This window comes from Siphateles boraxobius, unplaced genomic scaffold (genome assembly GCF_051911475.1).
Source record: "Siphateles boraxobius isolate OS27281-9 unplaced genomic scaffold, OSU_SipBor_1 55, whole genome shotgun sequence".
Classification (NCBI taxonomy): domain Eukaryota; kingdom Metazoa; phylum Chordata; class Actinopteri; order Cypriniformes; family Leuciscidae; genus Siphateles; species Siphateles boraxobius.
Genome location: NW_027509181.1, coordinates 8,890,452 through 8,916,020, shown reverse-complemented (window position 1 = coordinate 8,916,020; position 25,569 = coordinate 8,890,452). Strand labels below are relative to the sequence as shown.

General features: G+C 40.5%; 1 protein-coding gene across 2 annotated transcripts in view; it reads left to right on the top strand.

Annotated features, from left to right (window-relative positions):
* Positions 1 to 25,569, top strand: part of bicc1 (BicC family RNA binding protein 1) — a 116,712-nt gene that overhangs the window by 5,007 nt on the left and 86,136 nt on the right. For both annotated transcript variants that reach the window (XM_077206018.1, XM_077206019.1), the window contains exon 2: positions 20,116 to 20,162. In XM_077206018.1, coding sequence (XP_077062133.1) covers positions 20,116 to 20,162 — 47 coding nt within the window. The remainder of the gene's footprint in view (positions 1 to 20,115; positions 20,163 to 25,569) is intronic.

The window sequence follows — 25,569 nt, the reverse complement described above, 5'->3', positions numbered from 1 at the left end:
CCAAGGATTTTATACAAGCCCCCCCCCCCCCCCCCCCCCCCCCCCCTTGGAAACAAGCTCACATAGGAATGCATGATATTTATTTTTACAATATTTTATATATATATAGTTTATATATATATATATATATATATATAATCGTGCTTGTTTGCTCCAATTTTTACATTTAGATTCCCTTCTAAAGCTTGTTATTCCAAAAAAACAGTCTTTGCATCGCCTTCCTTTTGATCCTAACATTAAGAAAGCTTGGATGAACTTTATTTTTTACATACAATTTTCCTACAACAAGTTCATGACCCCTTTAATAGCACTGTTAAATGTAATCTTTAGCAGATATAAAAATTAATGTTCATTTTTTAAACCATACATTACAATTGTGATTCCCAAACACACTTGCATTTAAATCGATAGATTTTAGTGTTTTATATTTTATTTATTCAGACAAAAAATATTATTGAATTTTAATCCGTTACATTCATCAGTAATTTACTATAATATGAAAATAATGATTGTCCAATCGGTATTGGTCAGAATTTCAATATTGGTGCATTCGTAGTAATTATGTTGCCTGCTGAGATACTTTCTGTTGAATGATGATGTGAGAAAATTCAATACCTCAAGGAATGATAAAATTTTGATTATTTTACCATGCAATGTATGTGCAATTTACATTGCATGTTTGTATTTAGCAGAAACTTTTATTCAAAGTGACTTACAGAAAAAGAAAAAAGCGTTGGGAGGGGAGCCAAAACAGAGCCAACATGACAGTCCATAAAATCCTTAGCAGCGACCAGGGAGGGACGGGAGGAGGGAGGGATGGGAGGGTTGAGCCAGGGAGGCTCAGGTGGGTCTGGATTCCTGACTGAGGACCAGGGTGGTACTGGCGGGACAGACCAGGGAGTCTCAGGCTGTGCAGGTGGCCAAGGCGGAGCAGGCCGTGCAGGCGGCCAGGGCGGAGCAGGCTGTGCAGACGGCCAGGGCGGAGCAGGCCGTGCAGGCAGCCAGGGCGGAAAAGACAGATCAGGTGGCCAGGGTGGAACAGGCACCGGCTCAGGAACAGACACCGGCTCGGTGGTGGCCATCCTGTCCGACGACACTGGCTCGGCGGCGGCCATCTTGTCCGGATACACTGGTGTGGGTGACCTGGTGTGAACAGTCTCTGGCTCGGCAGACGTAATCAGTCTCTTGCATGGCAAGCACAACATGTACAGTCTCTTGTGCGGCAAGCATGACGTGAACAGTCTCTTGTGCGGCAGGCACGACGTGAACAGATTCGGGCTTGACTGGTAGCATGGATGGCGCCGGCAGAGCAAGGAGCTTGGGCGGCGCCGGCAGTGCGAGATCGGCCGCAGACTTCACTGGAAGCATCGGGGGTTCGGCTGCAGACTTCACTGGAAGCATCGGGGGTTCGGCTGCAGACTTCACTGGAAGCATCAGGGGTTCGGCTGCAGGCCTCACTGGAGACTTCAGAGGTTTGGCTGCAGGCTTCGAAACTACCTCCGGGCCCTGTGGTTGGCCGGAAGCTCTCTTCCTCCTCCGCTTTCGTGAGCGAGTAGGTGCTTAAGGCTTCTCGGCCACCACTGGGGGCGCTGCAGGGAGAGTGGACCACTCTGGAACAACCGGGCCTGGGACCACCGAAGTCGGATCCTTCTGGACCACCGGGCTTGGGACCACCGAAGTTGGGTCCTCCTGGACCACCGGGTTTGGGGCCACCGAAGTCGGGTCCTCTTGGACCACTGGTCTTGGGACCGCCAAAGTCGGGTCCTTCTGGACTATTGGCCTTGGGACCGCCGAAGTCAGGTCCTTCTGGACCACTGGCCTTGGGACGCCGAAGTCGGGCCCTCCTGGACCACTGGCTGAAGGGAAGCGACAGGAGCCCTTCTTCTCCTGCGCTGGCGAGGCGGTGTGGGGGTAACTGCCTCTGGGGATACTGCAGCTCCTTCAGCCTCCACTGGATGGGAGGCTGATGGGTCGCACCCTTTCTTCCTCCTCCCTCTCCCCGAAGGAGCCATTGGAGGACCGGGGACTTGGCAGTTTGTGAGGTCAGTGGGAGGTGGGCCAAGAGGTGAAAGACCACCCTCCCACTCCGCACTGGACCCACGATGGTAAATATACCCCACAAACACAAAATATACCCCAGAATGATAGTATCCCCAGCATTCCCATCTCCCAGGCAGGCACAGGCTCATTAAGGCAGGTGTTGAATCTGTCCTTGAGCACTGCGTCGCCGATGTTGAGCCCCTCCGCTAAATACAGGAACTGGTAAGCCAGCTCCTTCACACTGTTTCTCTCCTTGCCGAAGTGAAAGGAGCTGGTCAAGTCTTTCCACCATCGGACAAGCGGAGGGGCAGGGAGATTGAAAAAGAAAGATATCCATTACTTACTGAGTCCTCAGTTGGTTGGTTTGTTCTGTCACGGAATGGATTGATTAAAGGTACGAGGATTCAATTGCAAAGCAATACTGTATATTTATTAAGTAACAATCAAACAAACAAACAAACAAACAAACAAACAAACAAAACTCCCTCGTGGAGGAAAACGAGCACAAGCAGGATCAGAAAACACAAGAAACATGGGCAAATTGGACAACGAATCAGCACAGGACTGCAAACACAGGGAGACTAAATAGGGAAACAAACATAAGAGTGTAACGAGGCAGGCAGGTGGGGCAAATTAATCAATAATGAGATAACAAGATGGGCGGGGCTAGACAATTGACAATTGACAAGTGACAATTGACACATGGCACAAGGAAATACATGACAAGCCATGTGCTCACAATAGACCAGACTAAACACAAACACATGACAAACCTGGAGTGTCAGAGCTCTGTCACCAAACCAAGATATAAACCAGACAGAAGTGACAGAACCCTGACATTCAGATTTGGGAGCAGTCAAAGGCTATGATCACACTGTTAGTTTTTGGGATTGACAACCACATTTATTCACAGATGTGAGTCTCGAAATGTCCCGTTCAAGCAGCAACTTACAGTGGCGTCTCGAATACTGTCTGTATGAGCGTGCAATGGGTGTCAAGCCCATATTCTCTTACCAGTAACCATGGCGACTTTAGCCAAAGTAATATTAAAGATGGTGACATCCATAAAACTGAAAAGTCACTTTTGATATTACAAGAGTCCAATCAAGCCACAAGTTCATCGGTCAAATCTTCATTAACTGACAGCAGCTTGACAGACAACAGTCCAGTCCAGTTTGTTCACACTGTGTGGGTTTTCAGAAAATGTAGTTGTAAGTCCTGAAAATGTATGAGTGTGAGTTTGATTATAGTTATAGCCTAATAACCAAACTGTGTGTGAACAGAACTGTATTAGGATTCAAATACAGGACTGATGGCCGTGTTCTGCTGCTGTGTGAACATGGCCAAAGTGTTCAGAATATACTATAGGAATGCAGTGGTGATGTTGAAAGCCCTCTTCATGGGTCAAGTTAAGTGTCTAGCAGTCAATGACTGCGTATATTTTAGATAATTGTTTATTTTTCCAATTTCTTAACTTTCTAGATAGTGTCTGCACAATTAAGGAGTAATACTCTCTGTCCAGTCTACATCAAGGGCTTTGGGTTTTTCCAAATTTCCAAAGCCCAGATTGTATTTCATGACGTGTCTTAGATGAGATGGAAACAGTTTCTCTTCCCAAATCTTGGCAGGGGATTTGCAAAAGTACCCTTGCAAAAGAAATTCCCAAACAAGTTTACATGACATCTCAACGTCTTTGATTACCATAGGTCAGACTCGGGCACAAAAGTGAACTAGCAGTCTGTTTAAGATTCCAAACAGGAAGGGATCAAATGGCTTGTTTAATAAGCATAACTCTTATCATTACAGATGGGTTTGATCCATTCTGGAGAGCCCAAATAAAACAGTGTTGCTGCCTGGTGATTTTGTAAAGCACTTCAGTTCTTATAGCATGTTTATAATGTGGAAAATAGGTGAACTTCTTCCACCAAAGAAAGGTGGTTTGTCTTTGGAGTTATTTTTCCCATTTTAAAGACTTCTGTTTACTAAGACAATAATTTATTTACTAAGTATCCTTGCTTTCTATATTCCTTGTAAACTGAGACACAAAACTGACCTTCTGTTTATGGAAATATAAAGAGTACATTCTGGAACTGCTTGTGTTTTAAAAGTGTACTTTGGCTAACTGTGTTATGGGTATGTTTGTGCGCGTGCTTGGCCGAGGCCTGGTTAAAAAGTTCATCTTTTTGTTGTCTGTTGGATGAAAGTATAGAGACAGGAAGTGAGTTTGGTGAGGAATGTGCTTGGGGCTAACTGTCCTCTGGATCGAGGCCTAGGGAAACACTTTTCCCTGTAGATTTCAGAGGGTAAACGTGGCATTCTCCCCAAGAACTACTGCTGAGGTGAATCGCTGTGGCCTCTTTTTTGAGTTCATAGCAGTATGGCGTTTTAAGCATGTCGGACAGACAAAGCCTAGCAACGCAGTTGGCACGTTACAAACATAATACAATGCAAAAGGCCAATAAATGTAGGAAAGAATGGAAATCAGTCTGTAAAAGGTGGTAGAATCAAGTATATTGGGACCATTCAGGAAACCCTGGCTTGTGTTGTTCGGGTCTGAGGGACCCTTGAGAGGTGGTGGGCGGAAGAGTCCCAGTGCTCACAGCACATAATTCACTGCAGCTGTTGGAGAGTCTCTGTTTTCAAAAAATGCTGGCCCGGACCAGAGACTTTGTTATGACAAGGAAAAGAACGAGCCATTACACTACAGCTACTAACTCAACTCATTTGAGTCGAAAACTAAATGGTTGTTTTTCAAAGCAATCAAACCTGTAAATGTGTTACATCTTGGATATGACATTTTCATCTGTTGTTTATAGGCATGTCTTATTGTCATTTATGTTGAAGAAAAAAAAATGCCATTGGCATTGACATTATACATTATATAAAAAAAATAATCTGTAATTACATCTCATAGTTTGTGTTTAGGTGAACCTCTCATTTCATTAAAACGACTGGGTAGAATCCACCCAAGAGTTTCCTGGCAGAATGAGTAATGTCACTGGCATTATTTTATTCGCTTAACTTAACACACCTATTGCACTTAAATACATTATACTATGCAGAGTTTAAGGCATAAGTTACAGGATGAATTATTTTTTGAATTAGTGCATGCCTGGCTGTTGCTTCCCAGATAGCTGCATATGTGGGAACTTTGCTCTAAGGTTCAATAGCTTTTTTTTCTTCGAGAAGTTGTTCAGAAATATATTAAACATGCAATATAGCCAATGATACAACTCTTCTAAGACGTTTTCATTTCTAAAGTAAAATGCATATACTTTTTTTATATATATTAAAAAATATATGTGATTTAGATGCTCATTTAACATTACAGTAAAAATGTGTAGGTTATTGTAAGATCAAAATGTAGAAAAATGTCTCATTAAAAGACTCAAATTCTTAAAAACTATAGTACTATAAAATTATAGTATAGTACTGCAGTTTTTTTTAACTAAGCAGTATAGATATTTTAAAAAATTATGAAATCATGTTAAATTTAGATTATCAAACATCAAATAGAATAACCCCAAGAAAATTTAATTATTAAAAAATACCTTGAAAATCTTTTTGAAAGTAATGATCATGCCACTTGACATTAAAGTTGCGATGTAACGGAACTACCGACAGACCATTTTCTCTAATAGGGTGGGACTTGATTTGATCCATCGGTTGTTGATTGGATGATGGCAGATTTGAATGCAAGACTCCAGTGGATTGTAAGAAAGGGGCGGAGTTTGTTCAAGTCCTGCATACATCACCAGAGAAAAGTCTGTCATTTCTCAGGAAGATATCAGAAGTCAAAATCTACTAAACTATTGTTGACAAAAAAAGAAGTCAAAATCTACTAAGGGGTAATTAAATGTAAAAATAAAAAAATTATTGGAAAAATAAAAAACATTTGATCAAACTTTGATAATCGCCTTCATCTTTTAAACAACTGAGAAGATAGTATTCAAGCTACATTTTATAAAAAAATCTAATTTATAATATGTATTACATCAGTATATGAGAGTCTAATTGGACATGACAGGGATTAATCTTAAGGACACTCATTTACAGTTTATCTCTTGCCAAAATTATGAATAAAAGATCATTCAGGAATAGAAAATATTTGAAAATATATGAATCAGGAATTCCGGAATCAGAATGCGTAGTTTGTGCATAAAAATATCCGTCAAAAACAACACGTTGAAGGATGTTCATTAACCCGTCAAAGTTTTTGAACTGGATTGGTGTTTATTCTCTTTAGCATGTAATGTGAAGTATTTCATTTAGTTCCCTGATCATTCTTATTCAATTTCACAGAGTGAAGAACAAATTTATGTATTTTGTTATGTATTATGTACGTTATTGTGTCTGACAGACAACGTTGAAGCCGCTCTGGCCTTATTTTTTGACAGGCATTGATGTTGTGATATTAAAATGATGTGGTTTTGAAAACAGATGGGTAAGGTAATAATTTTTTATTTATTAGCCCTTTGAGTATTCAGTGAAGTGACTGATGCCCATGCATGTGTGTTATGTCGATTTACTTCTAATATTCCCAAGCGACAGCCAGCATAAGTTTTTGACGGACATGATAATGTGTGTGAGGAATGAACTGTTTGATTTTTTGGTAATTATAAAACACGATGGAGACATTCAAAATGCTTTTTGCGTAGTTAATTATACTTATTTTACGGAATGAAGTTTATTTCGTGGCTTAAATAAATTATGTTACTCAGAGACTAACATTAACGTATGTCTTGTCAGAAATGTTACATTCAGCTGTCACAAATTCATTGACTTTTGAATATCTTAGTCAATTTTTTACCAGGAAAGGAGTGGTTTTGATGAACTCTTGTTTTTATTGTCTCTTATGACTAAATGTTTTTATTTAAACCTTTGATAAATAATAGTTAAATATTACTTTTTAAAACTGTTGTTCCGCTTTGACTCAGAGTTATGACCTTTTGATCAAACATTAGGAGGTCAAAAAAGACACATGCTTGGATGAATTGTTCACAATAGAATCTATAACATGCATTTTAAAAAACAGATAAGGTGAATTTCCATTTCATGCTGACTTTAAATCATTTTTTTTAATTGTATGAATATTTTTCAAAACTGCATGCGACATGAATGCAAACATTACATTTTATTATATGTGCCTTGAGCATATAATCTACATTATGTCAACTTTTAAATGGGAGACTCTTAAATTGAACACAGCCATTGACGGATCTTTATCCCAGTAAACAGAGCCAGGAAAGGCAGTTGCCGATAATAGTTTCTCAATTCGCGGTTGAGTCCAGCTTTTGGCGGATAATGCGTATTTTGCTGGTATGTACCCTCCATCTACAGATAATCTGGAGAAAGCGTGCATTCTTCTAGACTGACTCACGCTCGGCTGGGACATGTGAACGATGTGCCACAATCTGCAGACAAACTGCAAGCTTTGTTTATCATTTTTAATGGTTTCCGTTTACTCTCTTCAAGGGTCAGAGACAAAGGATATCCGAGATGATGAAAAGAAAGATCCTTTAAAACTTAAGTTTAAAACTTATGTGCCTGCCAAGTTCATGAAAGGGTAATCTTTGTAGTGAACTCATGTTGGTTTTTTACATAAATTTTTGGGAAATGTTTATTCCATTTCCAATAGTAGGTTTGATTTCGATATGTTTTGCTCATGAGCATGCAGAACGAAATTCTAAAAGCTTATTTTTCAATAGTTGATTCTCTACAGAAACATCTTTTGTCATGCTGGTTGAAAGTCTCCTCATATCCTGATAGTAATCACTATGTTATATATATGTAAACATATATCATCTGTAGAAGGTGTAGGACCATAAAATTTGTTCAGTCATCGCATTTGGTCAAAATGAAATTATAGTTTGTGTTCCCTATCAGTCAACGTGTGTTTGCATATCACTGCACAGCCTGTTCACACAGACATCATACGTCATCAGCGTTCACGTACTCTGTGCAGACAGAGCGAGAATGGCAGGCCAGCAGTTGTTACGTTCGTTAGTGTAGTTCTGTTACTCTCTGCACTGTAAAGTTTTGTCACCGGTGAATGATACATGATGTAATCCAATAACCTTGTCTCTGGTAATGCTACCAGGCTAAAGTTGTCATTTCCCTGATGACCACTGGGAAGTGTTTAGGGAAGTTTGTAAGTGTATGTCTACAATCAAAGTGGACCGCACCCCAAGTATAAATGGAATTCACGAATATGCAAATTAGCCCCGCCTCAACTCAGTTACACAAGCTCGGACTACCTGATTCACACAAAGCAAGTGGAAATATTGGTTTAATTAAGCCATATTTGTTTTAACCAGGAACTGATTCAGAAGATGAAAAGGAAGAGCGAGTTGTACAAGGTCGTCTACAAGTCGATGTATCAGAATGGTAATGCATTTTAATTATGTATCGCTCTCTTAGAGTAATTTAATATGATCAGCCTTTGGCTTGAATACGTTATCAAACAGCTACAACATGTGTTGCTAATGTTACTCAAACCATGTTTCCGTTTGTCATCTCAGAGTCACAACTGCCTTTTAAAAATCAGCATCCTTAGAGATGCTTTGAACATCATAGAAAGTCACTGGACAAAGGTATATAGTTCATCATACCATTGTAATTTACAGCATATACATAATTCACCCGCTACATTGCTATATGTATCTGATTTAAAGGGTTAGTTCACCCAAAAATTAAAAGCCTTCCTAGGTATAGGCTATGACTTTCTTCTTTCAGCCAAACACAATTGGAGTTATTTAAAAAAAATATTCTGGCTCTTCCAAGTTCTATAATGCGAGTGAATAGTACCTTAGATTTTGAAGCCCAAAAAAAGTGTGTCCATCCATCATAAAAGTAATCCATACGGCTCCAGGGGGTTAATAAAGGCCTTCTCAAGCGAAGTGATGTGTTTTTGTACTTAAACTTTAATAAACTTTATAAACAATAATCACTGGCTTTCAGTAAAGGCCATATGCGAGTCTAGTATGGATTACTTTTATGATGGGTGGTGGATGCACTTTTTGGGGCTTCAAAATCTCAGGCTCTACTCACGCTTATTATAAAGCTTGGAAGAGCCAGGATATTTTATAATATAACTCTAAATGTGTTTGGCTGAAAGAAGAAAGTCATATGCACCTAGGATGTGTTGAGGGTGAGTAAATTATGGGATAATGTTCATTTTTGGGGGAACTAACCCTTTAAAGTGGTTCTTGTGCTCACTGTGTTAAAATACCCACAGAGCAAGAAATTTGCACATGGTTTGTCTTAAAACATTAAAAGCATTGATTTTCACCACTGGGGCTTTAAGAAAAACAATAAAATGCTATTTCAACATTTTAGCTGCACAAACATATTAAAGTGGATTCTAATTTAGAAAATGTAACTATGTTCATCATAGAAGGGGTGTATTTAATTATCATTGATCAATATAATTTTATTCCTTTTTAAAAGCATTTAAAAAAAAAAAAAAAAGAATAAATCCAGTGTTGTTTATTTCATTTGATGAAGCAATGATAATGGCTGGATCTGATATTTGTTCCTACATCTGTGGAGAGCAGAATTATGTTATTGTCTAGTCATCTATGCATTGCTTGATATGAAATGTTATTGAGCAAATTACATCATAGTGTTGTGACTTAAATGTCACAAATGTTGTGCGCTCGGGGTCCCTAATGCAATGTAATGTGGTCTCTATAGAGGCTTTAAAATGTTTGTTATCTGTGATGCATTCAACTTGCCACTGTTTATGCATTCAAAAACCACCAAACCATCAGTATTCTGCTGTTTGCATTATGCAACATTTCCATGACATCAATTTGAAAGTTCATGATATTGTGGCCAACAATTATGAGGTCAGCAAATCCAGTCGAGCCTTGGACGGGGCAGCATCACACATCTGTGCGATTGTTTGGAGGTTTCCAGGCGACAGCAGGTCATTGTTCCCGCAGAGGTTCATTGAACCAGCATAATGACATTTAATAGATACGTTTTCCATCATTGGCAAGGTAAAGTGCACAAAGCAAAAGATACAGTCCCTCTGAAGCCACTGAATGAGATCTCATTAATTCTCAGTTCATGGGTAACTCCCATCTGTAATTGAACTTATAACCCTTGTGTTAGCAGGCCAGAGTCTTGGCCATTAAGATTCCACTGCATTAAGATCAGGAGTACTAATAATATGTCATAGTGTTAACAGTCATGACAGAGCCGGATTAAACCACAATATTTCTCCATTCAAGAATACACTTGAGACAGAAGCTTCACACTTAATTATTAAAATACTGGCATAATGATCTAAGCAAGGAGGTCTAAATAATATACCTGGAGCTGTCCATTAGTATTAACATTTACCTTCATTTATGGCAGTAGCACCCTTGAAAGTTGACAATAATATATAATAATAAAGAAATTGTGGTTGTGTAATATTTGGATTTCATATCAGCTAATATGAGATTTTATTTTATTTAGCATATCGCCTGGTATAAGATATTTAGTTGTGCATTTCCTCTATTGTTACATTTGGATGTCATCTATTGCTCACACTTTTTAAAAAAACAACAATAATAAAATAAATAAAAATAAATAAAAAACACTATTTCTGTTACATGTAATCTTTAGCAAATTTCAAAGTGAATATACATTTTTCATTGTCTACATTATGTTGTGATTCTTAATTTCACTTGTAGTATTTAAAATTATTTTAGGGTTTTTTAATATATGTAGAAAAAATAGTATAGAATTGTAGTATTTGTCACGGTCTGGTGCAGGCAGAAGACAAAGAGGCGAAAAGGCTCCAATACAAACTTTTACTGTTAATAAACTTCCAACGGCTACAGACAGGCAGGATGAACACACACACTACATAAGACTGAGAATGGACAAAGACAGGCTGAACTGAAAGGAACTAAATACAAATACTGATGAACACAGATTAACAGAAAACAGGTGACACAGATGATAATTAACTAAATGACAGTAACCATAGAAACAGAGAGTGGTGGGAAAACAGAACAAAGGAAAGGGGGGAACCGGGACTGGTAGATTAATGTGAGAATAAAACACGGGTTTAGTTTTAGACACATGAAAGGCGGGATGAATTCTCCTGTACGCAGAAGGGAGTTTGAGTCGGACCGTCACCGGACTAATGATCTTGGTGACGGGAAACGGGCGTAGGAGCAAGTTTATTAGAGACGGCGTGCAAAGAAATATGCTTGGTAGAAAGCCACACTTTTTGACCGACGACGTATACGGGAGGTTTAGACCGTCGGCGATCGGCCATAGCCTTGGTGCGTGCCCCCACTTGGAGCAGAGTCTCACAGGCTCTGGCCCATGTGCGGTGGCACCTCTGGACGAAGGCGTGAGCGGAGGGGATCGGGACTTCGGATTCCAGACTCGGAAAAACTGGTGGCTGCTAACCTAAGCTACTCTCAAACGGAGATAGGCCCGTGCATGACACTGGTAACGAATTGTGAGCGTACTCCACCATTGAAAGTTGCTGACTCCAGGAGGAAGAATTCTTGGAGACCAAACATCGCAACATTCTCTCCAAATCTTGGTTGTCTCTCTCGGTTTGACCATTGCTCTGGGGATGAAAACCAGAAGATAGACTTACAGTCGCCCCCAGTAATCTACAAAATTCTCGCCAAAATTTGGACACAAACTGGGGCCCCCTATCAGAAACCACGTTAGTCGGGAGGCCATGTAAACGTGGTCTACGACAGTCACCGCTGTCTCCTTAGCAGAGGGTAATTTAGGCAAGGGGATAAAGTGAGCCGCCTTCGAGAATCGGTCCACTACGGTCAAAACGACCGTCTTGCCCTGGGAGGGCGGGAGGGCGGTGATAAAATCTAGCGAAATGTGGGACCAGGGTCTTGAAGGGACTGACAGCGGTTGAAGTAACCCAGCTGGGGGTCGGTTGGAATTCTTACCAGTGGCACAAACCGAGCAAGCCAAAACAAAACTGCGGATGTCACAAGCCATTAATGGCCACCAGAATCGTTGCTTGACCAAAAAACTGGTACGATTAACTCCTCCGGCACAAATAATCGGTTCGGTGGACCCCCTGGCGGAGGCGTTACCCCTTCTAAGGCCGTAAGTGGAGTTAACTAGGTTCTCAGGTAAAATGCTCTCGGGAGTGGACGGACGTTCGGAACGATCAAAAATGCGCGACAAAGAATCGGGTTTGATGATTTTAGAACCTAGGCGGTACGAAAGAGAAAAATCAAAACGACAGAAAAAAACACCCACCGAGCCTGCCTGGAGTTGAGCCTTTTGGCGGTTCTGATGTATTCTAAGTTCTTATGATCGGTCCAGACGATAAAAGGTACCCCGACCCTTCCAACCAATGACGCCATTCCTCCAACGCTAACTTGACTGCCAACAACTCACGGTTACCAATGTCATAGTTACGTTCGGCAGGGGATAATCGATGAGAAAAAAACGCGCATGGATGTACCCTGTCGTCTGTGGGAGTACATTGGGAAAGAACTGCGCCTACCCCCACCTCTGACGCGTCGACCTCTACTACGAACTGACGTGATGGGTCAGGGGCCACAAGATTGGGAGCCGAAACAAAGCGATTCTTGAGTTTGGAAAATACAGTCTCGGCTGTATCAGACCACCTGAACGTCGTTCTGGCGGAGGTCAAGGCAGTCAGAGGAGCGGCTAGTTTGCTGAAATTACGAATAAAACGTCAATAGAAATTGGCGAACCCCAGAAACCTCTGTTGGGCCTTACGGGAATCTGGGCTTGGCCAATCTACCACAGCCTTAACCTTATCACGATCTCCCTCAGACGAGACGATGTATCCTAGAAAAGAAACAGACTGTGCATGAAAATCGCATTTCTCCGCCTTGACAAAAAGCCCATTCTCTAACAACCTCTGAAAAATCAATATGTCATCCAGGTAAACATATATGAACTGATCTACTATATCTCGCAGCATGTCGTTGACGAGTGCCTGGAAGACCGCTGGGGAGTTGGACAACCCGAAAGACATGACCAAGTATTCAAAGTGCCCCCTGGGGGTGTTAAAAGCAGTCTTCCATTCATCCCCATTCCTGATGCGGACCAAATGATAAGCATTGCGTAAATCCAACTTAGTGAAGACTGATGCTCCCTGTAACCTCTCGAAAGCTGAAGACCTCAACGGCAAAGGATAAGTATTCTTTAAAGTGATGTTGTTCAACTCCCGGTAGTCAATACAAGATCTCAGCGATCCTTCCTTCTTACTCACAAAGAAGAACCCTGCCCCATTTGGAGAAGAGGAAGGCCGGATGAACCCTGATGCTAGAGAATCAGAAATATATTTCTCCATGGCCTCCCTCTCTGAAACAGAGAGTGAGTATAACTTGCCCGTAGGCAGAGACTTACCTGGCACTAAGTCTATGGCACAGTCATAGGGACGGTGAGGAGGGAGAGAAGCAGCCCGGAACTTACTGAACACTTCCTTCAGATCCAGGTACTCAGCGGGCACGTTAGATAAATCTTCTGCCTCCTCCTGAAACACAGAAACAGGAACAGACGGACAAGCAAAGACAAGACAAGACTCATAACATGAAGTGCTCCAAGCCGAAATGGAATGACGATGCCAATCCAGGGGTTGGACGATGCCAATTTGTTAACCCAGGGGTGGCCGAGAACTATGGGAGCTAATGGTGAGTCAATGAGGAGAAATGGTATGTTTTCGGTGTGATTGCCAGAAGTGAACCTTGTGTGAACCGAGTGTAATGCGTTCAGTTTTGAGAGAAATGTCCGGAAGTTCTTGTCCATTGAGAGCGTGAACAGATATCTTGGGAGTGAGTGAATGGCTTGACAGACTTGACAGGTGTGGGTGACGGTTGCCCATCTCGGTCTTACCGGGAGGAGCGTGGATGATGGTGATGAGGTCTTCTCGGCGGAGATCCCACCCGATAGTAGCCTCAGATTTACTATCGGGCTTGGCCTTTTACCAGGCAGGTGTTACTAAACTGGCCCGCTCCCCCGCAGTACAGACAGAGTCCTTGGGACCTCCGCCTCTCCTTCTCCTCCCGGGAAAGCCGAGCCCTACCCACCTGCATGGGCTCAGGATCATTGTTTTGGCTGACCGTGTCCCTACCGCTGTTTTGAGAAGTCTCGATGCCACCAGGTAATCTGTTCGAAACACCCCGACGCTCCATCCTGGAAATACTAGCATCCACTCTCAGCGCCAGGTCGATAAGCCCATTCAAACTCTTGGGTAAGTCCAACATGTAAATCTCCTTTTGGACACGGTCAGCCAGCCCACGCAGGAACATATCCCACTGCGCCTCCCTGTTCCACTGGCACTCGGCCGCCAACGTGCGGAATTCAATGGAGTAATCGGAAACCGAAGGCTTGCCTTGTTCCAGGTCGGCGAGAAGTCTAGCTGCCTCTCTTCCCGCCATCGATCGGTCAAAGACCCGCTTCATCTCCTCGGCGAGTGCCGAGAACGAGGAACAGCATGGATCTTGATTTTCCCACACCGCCATTCCCCATAGCGCCGCTCTCCCAGTCAGCAGGGTGAGAACAAATGCCACCTTCGTCTCCTCCTTCAGAAAAGTGCGTGGCTGCAAAGAAAAATGCATAGAACACCTGGTCAAAAAGGCTCTGCAAAAATTGGGTTCTCCACCATATGACTCCGGTACCGGTAACCGTGGTTCTGACTGGGATGGTGACTCAGGTGGTGTGGGTTGAACGGGTGGTGCCGGTGGCGCAGTGGGAGCTCTCAGATGTTGTAGCTGTTGGGTGAGCTCGGACACCTGCGTCACTAATGTCTGTACCGCCCTTCCGGTGTTGTTGATGTTTATCTCTTGTGAATCCATCCGTGCAATGCTGCGATTGATGAATTCCTCCAGACTGCTCGGGGATCCTCCTGCTGCTTCCATAGTTGGTCAGATCGTTATGTCAGGGAAACGACTGGAAGCAAATGCAGTGATAAATGTTTATTTAATAATAAACAGAAACGCTGGTCAGACACACTGAACACAGAGCACACAGACAGGGCGAGTGACGCAGGGACTTCGTAAGGCAACCGGGTGGTGAGTGATGATCTGTGGTGGTGATCCAGTGTCCAAGGAATGACGTGAACAGAACCGGCAGTGAAGACACAGGAAACAATCCAGGAGATCGAAGACCACGAAGACGATTACGAAACGGTACAGGAGCATACCAAAACGATCTGACAATGAGAGATACCAGTCACAGGAATAAATAGCTGATGTAAAGTGAGATCAGCTGGCGCTGATGATCAGCGGCACTAAGCGGCCATGCCTACACAGATACACACACACACAACACACACACACAATATCACAAGACAAGAAGAAAGCAGAGAATTTAAAAACCGTGACAGACATGTGACTAGGGGTGACTGTAACAGTATTGGCCATTTATTGGTTATCAGCCTTAACATACAAATAATTATTGTCTTTTCATATTGACCAGAATTTTAATATCAGTGCATATAAAAAATACACTGTTTTACACTGTACAGATCAATTGTTGTAGGGTCTCTACGATTTCAGATTCATCCCATACAAAACCAATATGACAATAAGTTAAAGCGCTGTAAAAGTGTTGAAGTCATTTATATACAGTGGTGAAAATGGCCAATATTTACTGGGGATACCCTAGTTGTGAACATATGTTATATTTTTAAATTTAAAATGCAGAAAATCCCACCATATTTATGAAATTTGCATAGCGTTTGGAGGCTTCTATGTGGAGACCGAAGATGGAAAGATAGAAATCCTCTATTTTGAACTGGAACTCTGTCCCCACCAATTCACTTTCTAGACTCAGTCCTTTTGCGTGCTCCCACACACACACAATCCCAGTCCTTTTCTAGAATGTTTTTGTATTAGATGCATTGCCAGGTATCGTAATACACCCTAATATAGGCTGATATAAGTTAAGGAAATCAACTAAGATAAGTACTATTTAACTTTCCCATGTTGGTGTGAGATATTATGCTGAGTATGTTCTCTTCAATGTAGTAACCCATTTATAAAAGCCTCCTCTCATGCCGGTGTAGCCTATCCAGACTCAATAACCTGGTGGCCTTCTTTGCTTACAGTGAGGTTAACCACTAACCTTGCATGAGAGGAGGATGGCAGTGCTATATTCTTAAACTTTGTCCTTTGCTCTAGTCTAAAGGGAAGAAATATAGTCACAAAGAAGACATTTGGGTCACTAATCTGCTTTGGGAATCCATTTCCTGAACACAGCCCATCTTGGATAAGAGTGAATGTTTTATCTGTGCCAGCAATTCATAGATATGTTTTTATTCACTGTATGTGTTGACAAAATCTTGACATTTGTCTGTGGAGCTGAGCATTTTGCTGATTTATTCTTGTGTTCCATAATGCTATGGCTTATGTTGGCACATTGCGCAAAGCAATAAGACACTAAGTGCCAAGTAAAAATAATATCAACTGCAAAAAGATATCTGTCTTTGAAGCTATTATACAGAAGTTGGCGTGAAGAACAGCGAAGATCAGTTTCTTGACCTACAAAGTGTAGTTATAATGAAAAATAAGTTAAATGTACCTTTCTGTGGGCAGGCTACAATAATCCACAAGAGTGCATGAAACCACGTTCTGGTAAAATCACTGTAACACATTCGCCTTGTGTGGCTTATTGGTTTTATAAAATGGTAAGGACAGTAACAGAATAAAATACACCAGTGTTCAGTAAATAGTTATGTTTATTTCTAGTATTTTGGCATAGTTATGTAGAAATTATGTGTTTGTTTATCTCAGTGGCGGATGCAGAACGTGACAGATGGGTGGGCCTGGATTAAGTCGAGGTGGGCCTGAATCTAGGGTTTAGTAGGCTATATTTATGGAGATGAGAAATAAAAACCGCACTGTACAGCTATGATCAGCTGTTCGGCCGAGCTTTCGAAGTTGTTAATACGGAAAGACCGATGCTGACCGGTTGGTTTTTGTCAAATGACCTTGCGGCACTCTCTGAAAAGTTGAGATGTTTTTCATCTCGCCGCGGCATATAGGCGCGCCTGGAAAAACGAGCGCGCTGCAGCCTGCACCACATGCGTATGGCAAGCAGTGTTGCCAGATTGGAAATGTCCAATTATCGTACCAGAAGTTCAAAATGATCGTATTTGGAAGAACATTATCGTACACGACGTAAACGTGCAGAATACAGCTATTTATCCCAACATGTAGGATGGATTAGATGGAATAGTGTTGACGTGCGGGCCGGGCGACACGTGTGGTGCCTGTGTGTGTGTGTGTGTACGTGCTTACGTGCAGGCAGGTGAGCCTGCAAAATGATTCCGGGTCAGAGAGAGAAGCGTACATTATGGGATTTTTTTTCATTATTCATCGTACAGAGGTCAAAATTATCGTACAAATACGAATTATCGTACAATCTGGCAACACTGATGGCAAGCTAAAGTATTCATAAAGCATGCGGGACGTGCGATTTGCCATAAAAGCGCGCGTTCTTAACGTGCACTTTGTGGTCACGGAAAACGCGCGCCAGAAATTTGTGGTTTTTGCATTAAAAAAATAAAAAATAGTGTATGAAACTTTATTGTAAAGTGTTACCGGAATTACAACTGGAAAATTTGCGAGATGTGTCTCGAACGAAGGGATTAAGGGATTGTCCGAGGTTCTGAAATAAAAAACAGTGAACTTGAAACCGAGAGTTGTTTTTCTTTTCTTGTTACAAAAACACTTCACAGGCATAAAACACCTGCAGACAGAAACAATATCATTTAAATAGCAGATCACACGTCGAGGACGCACGTTTTGATGCAAAAAACGCGCGTTTCTGACGGGCTTTATCCGTGACCACAAAGCGCACGTTAAGAACGCGCGCTTTTATGACAAATCGCGAGTCCCTTGGCAGTCGAAACGTATGCGTTTGACGAGTCAATCAGATGCCTGACCACGTCTTTCACGACCGCGTCGCTTCCATTATGAGCGCGTACATCTGAAATAACAAACTTGAGCGTGCAAAAGACGTGATATGTGAACGGGCCCGTCTTTGTCTTTCCAAGACACGGTGTTCATGTGAATAATGAGCCTCGTCCCCTCTCCTTGCAAGGGTGTCAAAGTCTGGACAAAATATGTACAGTGACATGACATAACTGCCAGATTCAAACTGTGCGTTCGCGCGTTGGTATCACTGAATTTTTTGAGGTATCGACAAATATTGTATTGTTGGCTATGAGAATCGATATCATATCGTATCACGATGAACCATCTGACTTTCACCCCCTTGTTGTCACAGGTGTGCAATTATTGTCTATTTTACAATGGCTTCCAATGATGTTTATCCTATTAGCAATGTTTCAGCAATGTTTATGAATGAATATTGTAAAGTTTAAATACTTATTTTTATTTCGGTACGCACAGCATTGCTAAACCTTTGTTGTAGGGATGTCACGGCAAGGACATTTTCACACTGGTATATAAACTTGCGTCAACACTGGTAGGTGGACAGTCATATGTCAGTCGTATGTCGAGTTCTATGTTTGTACTTCTCGATATTTCAACCAAACACATTTCACACATTAATTTTTGGTCAAGGTGAATTGCGTCCACATTGCTGACATGTTTACCTGTTGCCATATTGTTGTAGCTTATCCACGTTGTGTGCACGGAACACTGTCAAAATGCCACATTGGAGAAGCACTAATTAAACGTCTCTGCTCTGGTCAATTTTTTTTGTCCGAAACATAGGCCTACTTTTTTCCTGCCCAAAATGTTGGTGTATCACATTTTTAAACATGATTTTGTGATAAAAAAAAAACAACTAGCAATATAGCAATCTGATTGAACCTTGTGATTTCCAAAAGTGTTTTCCAGTGTTGTGTGCAATATGTGTCAAAAGCTGAGGAAACAAACTGTGGGCATCCCGGAGTGTGAGGTTGAGACCACCCTTGTTATTGGCACATGGTGGCCACACATCAAATGTTTTAAGCAACATGGAGTAAAATGGTTAAAGTCTGTTCATAATTTTTGAGAAGGTTATGGTGTTTATGAATAGTTTCCTGAGGCCTTTCCACAGTCTCATAAATCCATTAGATTCTGTTTTGCTTTGTTTCTTGGCCAATCACAGAAAAATGAGTAATTCTGTTTTCTCTCTGAATGTAGTTAACTCTGTAGAGTTCAGTTTGTTCTCAGCTTCCAGAGCTTCCTCCATTGCCTCTGGATATGTCTTAGTGGTAAAGCAGGGCTGATTCAGCCGGTGCCTGTGGTTTGAGCAATTTTCAGTCAATCGGCTCTGAAAAAACTCCCCTGTAATTCATTGGATATAAATAAACACGTCGCATTTGTCTGGATTACAGTAGACGCACAACTTTAAACCTTGGCCCAACAAGACCATGCCTGCATCTCAAAATGTAGGTCATGTTCCTGATCCAGAGAAATATGAACTGAAAAAGTTCTAGAAGTCTATCAACTGCTGCATTTTGTGGTTTCAATGTCTTTAAACAACATCCAAATTTGCTGATGAACAAGTCTGTATTTTATTGTTTAATTTAAATCAAATGTTCTTGGCAAACTTCTCAAACTGAACAAGTATGTCAGATTACTTGTCTCATGTGGATTGCATTTACATTTCTACATTCAGCAGACGCTTTTATACAAAACAACTTACCTTGAATTCAGTGCATGCATTTTGATCGGTGTGTGTGTGTGTGTTTGGGCAATCTAATCCGTGACTTTGCCATTGCTATAGTCTATGACTCTACAAGATAAGCAATAGGAAGTCCTAGATGGGGTTTGAACACAGAACGCAAAGCTTTACATCTACATTTAAAAGATACACTTCATTTAAACCTTCTAAATGTAGTATTATGCATCACAAAGTTTATTACAATCCTGGATAAACCTTTATAAAGTAGTAATGCGTTGATTTTTCTACAGAGGTGACTTGCTTCAAATGGACAGGAAAATGACCCCCGCCCTGCCTAAATTGCGCAGGCATTTTTCCACCCAAGGCCATGTGGAAGAATGTGTTGATATGAATTGCTGATTTTGTTAATACGCCAACATAAGTGATTCCTGATGTTACGCTTTTTCTGAAATGTCCCATTCTTCTCCGCAGCTGCAACGGAGGGGCGAGTCAACGGAGGTGAGGACTTCTTTCAAAAGGTAAAGAAAACCACATTGCTTTGGCAGCCTCATGCAGTGGTAGAAAATAGGTTCGAATCATGTTGCATGTGTAATTATTTCTGCTGAAGGACAAACTGCAATCAGTGCTGCACGATACAGCAGTGCAACAGTTTTGCGGTACTCAAGCCTCAAAATACTACCACTGCGGTAATAGAATAAATGCGGTACATCGTTGTATGCACAGTGTACAGTTGTGTATATCCAGTAACAATACATAGGCTCACTTGATTTTTTTTTTGTGCCTGTTACAGCTTAGCAAACCAATCTTAAGAAATGACATCACTTTATAGGTCAAAATAAAGTGGAAATGGGCATATTTAGAAGGTCTTAATTCAGTTTTGTATTAAAATGTCTTGTGATTAACAATATTTTTAATATATAGGATTTCCGTTGAAAAGCAGTAAGACACGTGTTGTATTGTGAACATAGTCTCTCCACTGTACATTGTGCCTAACAACAATCTTTAAAAGGAAAAGTTCGTCAAAAAATTTAAATATTCTGTCATCATTTACTCAACCTCAGTTCTCTTCTGTTCTGTTCATCAGAAGACAGAAGGAAAGAATTTAACGAATGTCTAAATTGGGTGATTTCAGGCAATGGCGGGCCAATGTGACACATTTCTGTGCTTAATGAAGCACTAAGTCTCATTTTCCAGATGCTCTGGTCAGTTTTGGTGAGCTACAACTTAATAATTAAGAACCTGTGGAATATTAAGTAAAACTATAAAAAAAAATAATACAATATTAGTAAAATGATTTCTGAAAGATGCTTAAAATTCAGCTTTACCATCACAGAAATAAATTACATTATAAAACATATTAAAATAGAAAACAGTTATTTTACATAGTAATAATATTTCACAATATTACTACTTTTGATCAACTAAATGCAGCTCTGGTGAGCAAAAGATACTTTTTTCAAAAACGTTAAAAAAACATACCAACCCCAAACTTTTGAACGATAGTGTACCTTGATGCTTAATTATCCCCATATTGAATATTAGAATACATTTTTTGTAGAAAAATATGTAAAAAAATTAAGTATTAGAATGATTTCTGAAGGATCATGTGACACTGCAGACTAGTGTAATGATGCTGAAAATCCAGCTTTTCCATTACAGAAATAAATTACATAAAAAAGTGTTACTTTACATTGTAATAATATTTCATAATATTACTGTTTTTACTGTACTTTTGATGAGTTAAATGCAGCTAGAGACTTTTTTCAATAACATAAAAAATTCTTACTGACTCCAAACTTTTAAAAGGTAGTGTACCTTGATGCTTTATAATCACCATATTAAATATTAGAATAATATTATTAATCCAACACAACATAAGTGATATATGTGATACTTTAGCCGGCAATGCTAAACTCTGCCTGTTAAAAATATGAATCCTAAAATGGCAAAATACATTATTTCAAATTGACCTCTACAAAAGTATATAGGAAGTCCATGTCAAGTGTGAAGTGTGTGATAAATCACCTTTACTACCAGAGCTTAGTCAGTGACTCGTGTCACAACACCTTTCGCCGAAGGACACTCAAAACAGGTCTCCCGTCCATTTATGGCCACGCCAAAACAAGCACACTTTGCGCATTTGGATTCAGTGGGGTAGAATGGCCTTTAGGGCAAACACTTGCCGGTTTAATTGGCAGGCTGTGAATAAATACAGGAGAAACCAGACAGCTCAGGACAGGAATGAGACTCAGCACCTGAATCAGAGCATGCTGGCCTTCAAAATAAACACTCTCGCAGGCAAGTCGATATTGGTAAGAAATCTGGCACATGTCAAAGTTTAATTTGTGCTAACCTGAAAGGTGTGTGAAAATAATCAGACCCAGTTAAGAGAGCTTGGAAAGGGTCTCGGTTAGCCCGTTCTGGAAGATACGGCTGGCTGAACCGTGAGGCTCGGGCTGCCACAAATGTGGGTTGTCGCAGCTGATGCAAAACTTCAGAAAAGCCAATTCCTGCTTTTCAAATAAACACAACCTTCCATATCGCGAACAGGGTTTTAGCAATGGCCATGTCCCAAATGGCAGCCTAAATGGGGATTTGCGGTCTCACAGACTTTGCTCGCGTGCGTCCTTGGCCGTCATCATGCCAAACAGGAAAACCTATCAACTCACTTGTACACTTTCACAGCCTCAGTGCATTTATAATCACACTTGTGCAAACTATTTCAACTTAACTTGAAAAAAATTTTCAATTTTAGGTTTCAGACTTTTACATTTTTTCTTCTGGTGATTGCATTTGGCTTCAAAGTTGTCTGCAGGATTCAAGATTTAATATTATCAAGATGAACATGTAAGAATCATAAACTTTTGTTGGTTACAGAGCTTGTTTTCTGCAATAATCCAAAAGTCAATGGAAAAAATCTTTTTTCTTTTTTTTCTTTTGAGGGAAACTATTTTCATTTAAGGTTCCAGACGTTTAACTTTTTACTTCTGCCGATTTAATTTGGCTTAAAAATTCATAAAAGTTGTGTACATTTGTGAAGATTATCATGATGAACCGTCTATGTGATGAACATGTAGCCTACGAATCATAAACTTTTGTTGATTACAGAGCTTATTTTCTGCAATAATCAAAGAGCCAATGGAAAAATCCTATTGGTTTTGGGGGGGGGGGGGGGGGGGGGTTCAGACGTTTAACGTTTTACTTCTTGTGATTGTATTTGGTTTCAACCTTCATAAAAGTGGTGTGCATTTGTGAAGATTATCATGATGAACATGTAAGAATCATTTGCTGGTTACAGAGGTTATTTTTTGCAATAATCCAAAAGTCAATGGAAAAATCCTATCGGGTTTTTGTCAAGGGAACCAGTTTTTCATTTTAGGTTTCATAAGCATGCTCACAACTTCAAGTGCCCCTTTTGCAGCAGCTATGCTCCTTCTCCAAAGCCTGCCTCCTGGACAACTGCTTAACAGACCATGAGGCAAAGTTTAGACTTTGTGACGGGCCCTATTTGTCATCTGAATTAATGGATGTTAAAAATAAAGCAAATTATATTTCTTCTGAGAAATAGCACAGTGTGTCTCCTAAGGAACCTTGTAAATGTGATTTAACAAAAGATAAGAGATTTTGCTGCTCACGTCAAACTTGCTCTGAAAACAAATACTTTATCTAAACACACTATGTAAGAATTTGAAATGTAGCCTGTACCTAGAGACATAGATGAATTCATGAAAAATTACCTCAGGAATTATCTCACATATGTTGAAAGCAACAGCAAATACTTTTATAAAGAGTGTTTTTTTAGAAATGGTATTTAAAAAAAGGAAAGCATATAATCTGAATTTTGACTGTGAGGGGAAATATTTCTGCCGACTCAGCGCCCCACGCCCCAAGAGTCATTGGTAGAGTGATACCAGTCTGTTAAAATTACACGTGTTTTCAATAACAACATTGCGTTCCTGTCCATCATTGCGGCTGCGTTTTCTTGTTGGAGCCATCGGGTGTTCCGTGATTCTGCACAATGATGGGATTCAGCCCTTTTTCCTTAGACATTTCCCTCACGCTGAGAGCTCTGATCAGGTAACGGCAAAACCTCAGGAAACCTTGCCTCATCTCTCTGAAAGAATGCAGCAATATATATATATATATATATATATATATATATATATATATATATATATATATATATATATATATATATACAGGTCCTGGTCATATAATTAGAATATCATCAAAAAGTAGATTTATTTCAATAATTCCATTCAAAAAGTGAAACTTGGATATTATATTTATTCATTACACACAGACTGATATATTTCAGATGTTTATTTCATTTAATTGTGATGATTGAAACTGACAACTAATGAAAATCCCAAATTCAGTATCTCCGAAAATTAGAATATATTACTTAAGACCAATACAAAAAAAAAGGATTTTTTAAAATGTTGGCCAACTGAAAATTATGAACATGAAAAGTATGAGTGTGTACAGCACTCAATACTTAGTTGGGGCTCCTTTTGCCTAAATTACTGCAGTCGATCAGTCTGTGGCACTGCTCAGGTGTTATGAGAGCCCAGGTTGCTCTGATAGTGGCCTTCAGCTCTTCTGCATTGTTGGGTCTGGCGTATCGCATCTTCCTCTTCACAATACCCCATAGATTTTCTATAGGGCTAATGTCAGGCGAGTTTGTTGGCCAATTAAGAACAGGGATACCATGGTCCTTAAACGAGGTACTGGTAGCTTTGGCACTGTGTGCAGGTGCCAAGCCCTGTTGGAAAATGAAATCTCCATCTCCACAAAGTTGGTCAGTAGCAGGAAGCATGAAGTGCTCTAAAACTTCCTGGTAGACGGCTACATTGACCTTGGACCTCAGAAAACACAGTGGACCAACACCAGCAGATGACATGGCACCCCAAACCATCACTGACTGTGGAAACTTTACACTGGACTTCAACCAACGTGGATTGTGTGCCTCTCCTCTCTTCCTCCAGACTCTGGGACCTTGATTTCCAAAGGAAATGCAAAATTGACTTTCATCAGAGAACATAACTTTGGACCACTCAGCAGCTGTCCAGTCCTTTTTGTCTTTAGCCCAGGCGAGACGCTTCTGACGCTGTGTCCTGTTCAAGATTGGCTTGACACAAGGAATGCAACAGCTGACACCCATGTCTTGCATACGTCTGTACGTGGTGGTTCTTGAAGCACTGACTCCAGCAGCAGACCACTCTTTGTGAATTTTCCCCATATTTTTGAATGGGTTTTGTTTCACAATCCTCTCCAGGGTGCGGTTATCCTTATTGCTTGTACACTTTTTTCTACCACATCTTTTCCTTCCCTTCGCCTCTCTATTAATGTGCTTGGACACAGAGCTCTGTGAACAGCCAGCCTCTTTAGCAAAGACCTTTTGTGTCTTGCCCTCCTTGTGCAAGACGTCAATGGTCGTCTTTTGGACAGCTGTCAAGTCAGCAGTCTTCCCCATTATTGTGTAGCCTACAGAACTAGACTGAGAGACCATTTAAAGGCCTTTGCAGGTGTTTTGATTTAATTAGCTGATTAGAGTGTGGCACCAGGTGTCTTCAATACCGAACCTTTTCACAATATTCTAATTTTCTGAGATACTGATTTTGGGGTTTTCATTAGTTGTCAGTTATAATCATCAAAATTAAAAGGAATGAAGACTTGAAATATATCTGGCTGTGTGTAATGAATGAATATAATATCCAAATTTCACTTTTTTAATGGAATTACTGAAATAAATCAACTTTTTGATGATATTCTAATTATATGACCAGCACCTGTATATATATATATATATATATATATAAGAATATTTGCTTAGCTATTCATACTGTTATCAAAATTGCCATTTTGTAAACTGTTTACTTTTTGCCAACAAAATAATTGTTTATTGCAGTATGATTTTTTCTG